Below are 9,692 nucleotides of genomic sequence, written 5' to 3'. Positions count from 1 at the left end.
AGTACCTGATGTTGGATACCTAAAACCCGAATACCCGATGTTGGATTCTTCGATACCACTAGTATGAACCATGAGCCATCAATAGACAAATTCTGCCTATAAAATGAAACAACTCAATGAGTCATCTTCTCTTCTTCATAGTAAACTATTCTTAACAATAGTTACACTAAAAAATCATCCTTGGTCACCGTATTATAGCTAGCCAATATGTGGAAGCCAAACATTGTAGTATCCTCCATTATCATCTTGTTTTCCCTCTCTTTCATTTGCATCTCCAATGGTGAAAGAACCCCGTCGTGTCCACCATTGGAAGATCTCAATAACAACCCTGTCATAGGCATCTTGAGCCATCCTCGCAAATATAATGGCTCATACATCCCCGCCTCGTACGTCAAGTTTGCCGAGGCTGGTGGTGCTAGGGTTATTCCACTCATCTATGATGAGCCTTGGAGTGTTTTATCTTCCGCAAGTAATAGTAACTATTAAATAGCTATATTGTTGTTGTTAGTGATTTAATTATGATTACTGTATTAGAGTTTCTGGATAAATGAGCTTAAAAAATTACAAATGTAACTAAATTTATACTCCCTCTCTGTGTTTTAGCTAATTTAATAATTGACTTTTAAAAAAAAATCAGAAGAAAGTGGAGTAATTAGAATATTAAAAAAATTGCAAAGAAAGATAGTGTGCTTAATCATTAATTGAGAAGTTAATAATAAAAAAAGTGTTAGTGGGTTTAAATAGGGACAATAAAAAGGAGAAAAATGATACAGAGTATATTAAAATATAACTTTTTAACAAATAAGGAAGTGTAAATACTTAAAAAACATTGTTGTGTTTGGTAAGTGCAACGGCTATTAAACCATGGAGGGAGTAAACTTCTTTGTTAAATTATCTTTAATTCAAGTGTACACCACAGGAAACGGTGTGACTTTTGCTACGTTCATTCTTTAAATTAGTTAATGATAATTACTATGTGCGAAATGGTTTATAATAATAATGTGTTTTCCTTTTTAATTTACTTTTGTTTCTATGTTTGAATGTGATGCAGAAACTTGAGTTGGTAAATGGAGTGATCTTGACTGGAGGAGTTCGGAAATATAGCTCTTATCTTTCTGTTATCACAAAAATTCTTCAGGTGCACATTTTACATTTATAATTCTAGTATGGTCACTCTTACTATGACCATGACTATAGTTAATTCTGATTGGTTAATTTTTTTTTTTTTCTTAAAATCTTGGTCAAACCTTATTTTTAGAATTTTTCATTTTTAATTCTTTTTCGTTTTGCCTTAAAATTATTATTGATTTCCAAAATTCCTTTTTTAATTTTCGAAATTATTTACTTAAAATCAGTTATTAATTAAATCCAAAAATAAGATTAAATTAAATAAATTAAAATAAAAAATTGTTCTTTGTAGTTTTTCAATGATCTTCATTGTTCTTTAAAGTTCTTCAAGTTTCTTCATCAATGGATGAAATTAACAATAAATTCATTACCTATGTCTCTTAAATTAACTCATGCTTCTTGCGGAAAATGAATACATGCCTCGATCTACACACCATGTGCGATTTTTTATTTTTTGTTTATTGAAAATTGGGGTTCGTATGCCTTCGAATTTGTGTGGGTTGTTTCTTAATCCTGGAATAATACATTTAAATTGAATAATTTCAATCAAGGGATGCGAAATTGGCGATTACATGTAGTTGAAAATCTTAAATATTCACTTTTTCGATGATTTGGGTTCGTGAAACAAATCATGGAAGAAAACGTAAAATATCTTCTTCGAAACCTTATTTGATTCAAAAAAACGAAGATGAAATTTTAAGTTTTATTTTTGTATTAGGTTTTCACCAATATGATAATAGGACATTACCTATAAAAAGTAGGTTTACTGTTTATTCGTCCACGACCATAAAGAGTGTTATAATAATAATATTGAATGCTATGATTATAAGTTTTAATTTGTGATTATATTTATGTTATCATCAAATAACTTTCATTAGATTATCAATAAAAATTAAATTAAACTATTAATAATTTTTTTGAATTACATTATTTAAGACTTAAACATTTTTTATTATCAATAGAAAGTTATGACCATACACATTATAGGTCATTACATTATGAAACGATATATGCCAAACTTATGTCACAAAGTTTTTATTTAGAAATGTGATCCAACTAGTTAAATATCAATATATAAGAATAGTATCAATATATGGAATACAACTAATGATAATAAATAATTAACTATAATAACTCGATTTATTGAAGGCATGATATTTAAAATTGACATATTGTAAGATTTGTAACATAAGTTTTGTCTAGAAACTTTTATCAAATTTTGAAAGACATTTAGATTTCAATTGTTAAGTTAACCATATATATAATTGTTGAATAGCTTTTTTTTTGGAAAACAATATTATAGTATTATTTTTTGAATTCGCAAAAATCATGACGCTAGTTGATATTTATCTAGTTGAATTACATTTCTAAATAAATAGTTCATGACATAAGCCTGGCTTATATCGTTTCATAATGTAATGACCTATAATGTGCACGGTCATAACCTTTTGTTGATAATTAATATGTTAAAGTCTTCAATGTAATTCAAATCAATTATTAATAGTTAAATTAAATTTGCTTGATAATCTAATGAATTTCTTTGATGATAACATAAATATAATCATAAATTAAATGTCATAATCATAGCATTTAATATGCTTAAAATACTCTTTATGGTCGTAAACGAATAAACAGTAAAACTGTTTGTTATAGGTAATGCCCTATTAGCATATTGGTGAAAACCTAATACAAAAACAAGTTTTAAAATTTCTCTTCATTTTTTCGATCAAAATGGAAGAAAATATGTTACGGTTCCTTCTTGAATCCTAACGAACCCAGATTAACGAAAAACTTAAAATTTTTAATTTTGATTATATAAGATCTCAACTTTTGCATCCTTTGATTGAGATTGTCCAATAAAAATCTATTATTCTAAGATTAAAAATAAACCCAAATTCACTCCGCTAGAACCTCGATTTCGGAAAATTTAAAATTTTGCATATGTTGTGTAGATTGGGTCATATTTTTAATCTTTGTCGATGTGCGATTGTGTTTGCGAGACAAAGATCATGAATTGGTGATTAATTTCATCCGTGGATGAAGAACTTTGAAGAATGTTGAAAAATAACGAAGAACAATGAAGAAATTTTTTTTGATTTTTGATTATTTAAATTTAATCTTATTTCAGATTTTATAATAAAACTGATTTTAATAAAATAATTACAAATTTTTTTTTTCGAAAATCAAAATTATTTTCTAGAAAAAGAAAATGATTTTAAAAAATAATAAAATAAAAAAGAAGTTTGACCAAGCATTTAAAAAAAAGAAAAATTCAACCAATAGGATTTAAGAATAGTAATGGTCATAATAAAAGTGACCATAGTAGAAAAATCTCATTTTACATGCATATATTTTCACATGTCAAAGTTAAACTTTACTCGTACATTTTAGTTCCTCCATCTCCCCCTCTCCTCTTTCTCGACATAATTAACCACCATCATAAAATACACAATATGACAGACACTATCACAAGATTCACAACCATAAATTCCATTATATACGTAGTATGAGAAAAACAAAATTAATTAAGGAATGATAACTAAGGACTTTCTCTATATAAATAAATGAGTTATATATATATATATATATATATATATATATATATATATATATATATATATATATATATATATATATATATATATATATATATATATATATATGGATAAGGTAAAAGAAAATTTAAAAGGAATAATTCCACATTTGCTACTTTTGCTCAAAACAATCTCATTGTTGAATAATCTTAGAATAAGCCCAGATTTTACTTGAAGACGGTGACTTGTCACGTGTCACATTTTATTCTATATTATTTTGAAATTAAAAAAAAAACTTCCCGTCTCATTCTCGTTCCCTTTCCCTCTTCCCCAATACCCCTTCAGGCCCCCACCTAACACTCTCCAATCTAGAGCCAACTCCACCCCCCCCCCTCTTCCATGTTGAACAATAGCCCCCCACGGCCCCACCCCCTTTTTCGAGTTCTCCTTCCAGGTTTAGGGGTGAAGGTGGGGTTTTGGTGAGGGGTGGAGTTCGGCTCACAGGTGGGGCTATGGGTTTCGAGGTCCACCTGTGCGGTGGGGTGGGGATCAGGTGAGAAAGGGTAGGTTGAGTGTTCGAAGTGGGAACAGGTGGGATGAAGTTCTTGCCTTCTTGGCCTTTTGGGGTAGGGGTAAGGTGTGGGGTGTAAAATGAACGGGGATTCGTTGGTCCAGCGAGCCAAGGTGGGGTTGGGTGTTCGGGGGTGAGGGTTTGGTGGGATCAGGTTGTGCTATGTGGGTTGTGATGAGGTGGTAGTTATGGAGGGGTGATGGTCATGGTGGGCTGCCATGGATGAGGGTGGGGAGGTGGGAGGAGAAAAATTGCCTGAAGAAGAAAAAAATAACTTTTAAATAAATAAGTTGTAAGTAAACGAGACTATTTTGAACATATATATGACAGGCAAAGCTAGGCTTTTTTCGAGAGTATTCAAACGTCGGATTGTTTTGAGTAAAAGTGGGAAAAAGTTGAATTATTCACCTTTTCCAAGGTAAGTTAGGAAACAATAATGAGATGAAAAATTAAAATAGGAAACAATGACATGAATAAATGGAGAAATTTTGAGGTATCCCTACCTTATAAAAAGTGGGAGAATACTCTTATGAATAGTGTGAAGACTATTATACCCTTAAAAAAAGTTAATTTACATATTTGCCCCCAATTAAAATTAATTTTGATGCATTTAAGTATTTAACCTTTCGTATTGTTGTCCTTTATTTCTTTTGTTTATCTTTCTTCTTATCATACCACCGAAAAGGCCAAAACTCCTCATTTCTCAATTTCCTCTTTTCTCACAAACTCCTTTTCTGGTTGCTGGAAAATACTACTCTAACATGTCAGTTTCCATTCCGATACCCTTGGTCTCCACCCACCGCCGCGATAATTCTATAAGGATGATGACCCTGCTGGTTGTTTTTTTATACTAAAGGAAATGTAAAGTTTGTGCAATCTATTTGTTTATGTTATATGAAGAGGTGAATAAGCATGCTATTTGGAGACGCTCGTATCCGGTTAGACTTTGAGACAGCTCAAGATTGGTGGAGTTGACGGATGAATGCAATAATGGTACCTTCGTAATGGTGGAGTGTAATTGCTTGGATACCATTAAAATGATTAAAAAAAAATCCACCCATAAGAGTAATACTTTTGATGTAATCTCTTTTAGTTGTGTTTATAGGGGAGTCAAACAAAGCAACTCTTTTGTTGAGTCTTCTAAGGAATGTAGCAGTTATGTCTCACATATGAGGTATTATAGTCTTAAGCTTTTGATTAAGAGGTGTTTGAAGATGTATTTTGCTTTAGTTACAGTGTCATTGTCTCGATTTTTTATCCTAGGAAAAGCTTATAGTTTATGATTATAGGAAAGAGTTAAGATGTACTCATACATCATCAGTTAAATACTCGTTTCTCATAAATGCTATTTCCTCCATTATATGTTCCAAAGACTAGTTAATTGCAGGTAAATATACTAATTCACAAAGCTTTTGTGCCAGGGTGTTCAATGAGGGTTTTGTCCTCTCCATACACTCCTATTGTAGTCATAGAATGATGCAATAGCTTTGATTGCCTTTTTATATATATAGTAATACGTAACATTGGCGAGTTATAATATATATGATCACTTTCAAAATAAATAATCATAACACAAAACATGTTTCTACAATTAAATAAATTAAGATATAATCTCTTATTGATCGACCTAAGATAAGTATAATTCAACAACAACTCAAAGTACGTAAACTTTGAGTTTCGAATTTATAACTCCCCTATGATGGCTAGTTGTATCGCGCGCATTGCACGCGTAGGCTTCCCTAGTTTTATATGAAAGGTATAAATAAAATTATGTAAAATTGAAATAAAATAAAATGTTAGAAACAAACTGAATAACAGGTAAATATTTTGAATGAGCACTTTATAACCTAAACCTAATTATACTCGAACCTGCATTTTACAAAAGAATATGATTTTAACTTAAGGATGTAATTTTTTAACCCAATCAGTTTTGGATTATCTAATTATTAGGGAAGGGACGTGTCATTTTATATTCAAGCCCCAAGAATAAGATATGTGGATTTTATTTTACCTCTTAAATTGACATGTCCCTCTTGTAGTCTTGTTAATTAATTTCTATGTCTTCTGCAGAAAGTAAAGGAGAAAAATGATGGTGGAGAACACTTTCCTCTCTATGCTATCAACCTAGGGTTTGAACTGTTAATAGAACTCATTAGTAAGGTAATGTAATTTTATTTGCAATATTGTAATTTTTTAGGCTTTTAATCATCTTGAAATGACTACTCCCTCTGTTCCCAAAACTACGACCCTTTTGACATAATTTTAGTCCCAAAATAATCGACTCATTTGTATTAAAATATCTACCAATTTACAACAATATTTGTACAAAATTAGATTTTCCATATAAGTTTTTGTTTTTTCATATATTTTTAATATTTTATCTCTCTACTTTTTTTACAAACCCCCTATAAATTTATCTTTCCGATATGTTTTTATTTTTTTTATTTAAGTTTCTTAATAACCGCGAAATCAACCCAAAAGGGTCGAAGTTTTGGGGATGGAGGGATTATATTTTTTCTTTACTCCCTCCGTCCTTTTTTTACATTCCTACTTTCTTTTTTTAGTATTCCAAAATTACATTCCTCCTTTCCTTTTTTAGTAAGTATTTTTTTTTAATGTCCCAAGTTATCCTTCTTTTTCTGTATTGTAATTAATGCGCACTCTTACTTTCCTATTCTCACTCTTATTTTCTCCCTAAGAAAATTTAGAATCCTTATGCCTAAATTTAAATGAATATGATAGGCTCTTAATTTTCCAACAGGAGCGTGTTATTGGTCCTTTTTTTTTGCAAAGGATTGATGACATGGCATCATTAAATATTAATATATCTTTGTTTTACTCAAAGACATCATTTAATATTTTGTATTCCTATTGTGTTTTATTTTATTGTTATTTGTTTTATTCTTAGTTTCTTTATTCCTGTGTAATTTTACAAACAATAATGTAAAAGAAGGTCGGAAGGAGTACCAATCAATAAAATTTGTAAATTGAAAATATAAATGAAGTTTTTTACTTTTATTTATCTAGTTATTTTTTTTATTGTATGCACTATATATAGAACAACGATGTATTGGAAAGTGTTGATGCACAAAAGTTGACAACCAAACTTCAATTTGAGGATGTGCCCGTAAGAGGAACTGTTTTGGGAAGGTAATTTGTAACCCATTTTTATCTCTCTTAATATTGCAAATTAATTCTAACCTAATAAACTAAGCATTTTACTAACTCTTCATATTTATTAAAATGTTTTTGTACTTTGTATTTATTTTTCTAATATTTGCAAATTTTGGCAGTTCCTTTATATCTAAGGAATAAGCTGAAGTCGGATTGCCTTGTCTCACTCAATAACAACGTAAGTTCTATAATAATAATAATAATAATAATAATAATAATAATAATAATAATAATAATTTTGGTAATACTATATGTAACCTTAATGGCTATATATTACGGAGTAATATATAAGCATTAATTACACTATTGAAAATTGTATAAAATTAGGAATTCATAACAAAAATACGCGTAAATCAGTGTAATTAGTGTTTATATTTTTATGATTTCTTAACAGTTTACGATTTTCAAGTGTAAATTTAATACTTGTATGTAGCACCGAGAACTATGTATAGCATTTTCTAAATAATAATATATTAATATTAATCAATGATTTGTTCAAGACAAATTATATAAATCACAAAAATCATGAATTTATGGTGAAGATTGGACCACTGGACTAAGAATGTGAACTTTTATTTCCTACCCAATACGGTAGCTTTAGAATGATGATTTAGTTCTAATTAGACAACGCTATTTCAACAGTATGGTATAACAAGGGAAAGATTCCTTAGTGATAAAGAACTATCTGGTTTCTTCAAAGCCATTACCACTTCCAAAGACAAGAATAACAAGGTACGTATAATTTTCAACCCTTTAACTTATTATCTTACCTAGCTATTAGCGTATTATGTGAAAGTTTCTTAAATTTTTGTGTTTTCTTTTTTCCTATAGGATTTTGTCACCACAATACAAGCTTATGACTACCCTATTGTAGGCTTCCAGTGGAATCCTCAGGTTACATGGTTACTCCCTCTTTTTTATTTATTTATTTATTCAACTTAGATCGTGTTAGCAAGCTGAGCTAGACACTTTGAGGATACAAATCCCCTTATCTTCAAAGTGTTGTTAGTGAAGATTGAACCTCCAACCTCAATGCTGGAAAGTTCTTTCTTTACCACTAAACCACCATTTTATTGGTAAAATGTTACATATTTGTATATATAAAAGCCCTTTTACTACTCAGTATAGTATTCAGTAATTATACAATTTTTTTAGAACGCAAGATTAGCTATGTGAGCTTAATTAAATTGCTTTGTGTTTGGATGCAGAAAAATGCATTTGAATGGGGATCACCCGAAATTCCTCACTCTTTGTATGCAATTCAAGTAACACAATATGCCGCAAACTACCTTGTTAGGTACATATTTTAAAATAAACAATTCAACTTTCTCAAGATCTTATATGTACATGCTACTTAATTTTCTAAGTCTATTTTTGCATGTTTTATCAGTGAGGCTAGGAAGTCTCGCAATGAGCCACCTGCTAAACAAATCCTTGACAATCTCATCTACAAATACAACACTTACTACTCTGGAGCTAACGGGTTAGTTACTTAGTTCTCCCTAATGTAATCAATAATTTATCTACAAATACATTCATTGTATTGTTTCGATCTACCACGAGACATGATCAGTCCATACGTATACATCAGTTGGTAATATTTTGCGAAATTGTGGTCGATCTTGTGTTAGCCAGTCACAGCCGCCACCCAATGGTTACAAACTTACAACTTACAACTTACAAGTGGTTGCGCGTTTGAATTTCACGTCAAGCAATTTAATTAGCGTGATAGTCATTTGGTAAACTCAAACTGTTGCTAATACCATATGTTTTGGAAATGTGCAGGAAAGGATTTGATGAGACTTACTATTTTGATGCGTACGAATCAACAACTTCAATTAAAGCTTTGGCCGAGGAATAATATTGCAGCTTCAATTTTGATGCGAATGTAATGTACTATTTATTGCCTTTTTATCTTGGAAGGCAGACGATATGCCTTTCTTTAGTTAAGTTCTACTATCTAATTATCTAAATAAAGGGTTTACACACCCAAATTTCAATCAATCATCTTTATTTTCTCCTCTCTTTTGTTTGAAAATTGTCAATTACTATAAAAAACAGGGGCCTATGTCATCAAGTAAAAAAAAGTTGCTAATTACTACGTATCTTACAAGTATTACGATTACTATCTTCTTTATTTTCCGATGACTTAAGGCTTTTATCGATGTCCTATTCGGTGAATTGAAAATCTAGTTTAAGTCTAATTAACTAATCCTACTTTAATTAAATGGATGAAAAATTAAACTATTTTTAATTTTAGAATTTAATTTAATTTTTTTTTTAAG

At 30.0% G+C, this 9,692-nt stretch overlaps 1 protein-coding gene across 1 annotated transcript; it reads left to right on the top strand.

Annotated features, from left to right (window-relative positions):
• Nucleotides 1-207: 207 nt before the first annotated feature.
• On the top strand, nt 208-9,378 carry LOC145640236 (gamma-glutamyl hydrolase 2-like). Its single transcript, XM_081691538.1, has 10 exons — nt 208-465; nt 1,052-1,138; nt 6,304-6,393; nt 7,292-7,383; nt 7,543-7,585; nt 8,050-8,139; nt 8,239-8,301; nt 8,616-8,704; nt 8,798-8,890; nt 9,193-9,378. The coding sequence occupies exons 1-10, from the start codon at nt 208-210 to the stop codon at nt 9,266-9,268; spliced, it is 981 nt and encodes a 326-aa protein (XP_081547664.1). The 3' UTR covers nt 9,269-9,378.
• The last annotated feature ends 314 nt before the right edge of the window (nt 9,379-9,692 follow it).

This window comes from Chenopodium album, chromosome 7, assembly GCF_948465745.1.
Source record: "Chenopodium album chromosome 7, dcCheAlbu1.1, whole genome shotgun sequence".
NCBI classification, from domain to species: Eukaryota; Viridiplantae; Streptophyta; class Magnoliopsida; order Caryophyllales; family Amaranthaceae; genus Chenopodium; species Chenopodium album.
The sequence above is the reverse complement of the archived record's forward strand: the minus strand, read 5'-3'. Positions and strand labels throughout refer to the sequence as shown.

Excerpts from the sequence above, each read along its gene's own strand:
- LOC145640236 (XM_081691538.1), top strand. The coding sequence starts at position 208 with ATGTGGAAGCCAAACATTGTAGTATCCTCCATTATCATCTTGTTTTCC. Across the intron at positions 6,394-7,291 it reads TAATAGAACTCATTAGTAAG|AACAACGATGTATTGGAAAG; the intron begins GTAATGTAATTT and ends CACTATATATAG. Across the intron at positions 8,705-8,797 it reads GCCGCAAACTACCTTGTTAG|TGAGGCTAGGAAGTCTCGCA; the intron begins GTACATATTTTA and ends ATGTTTTATCAG.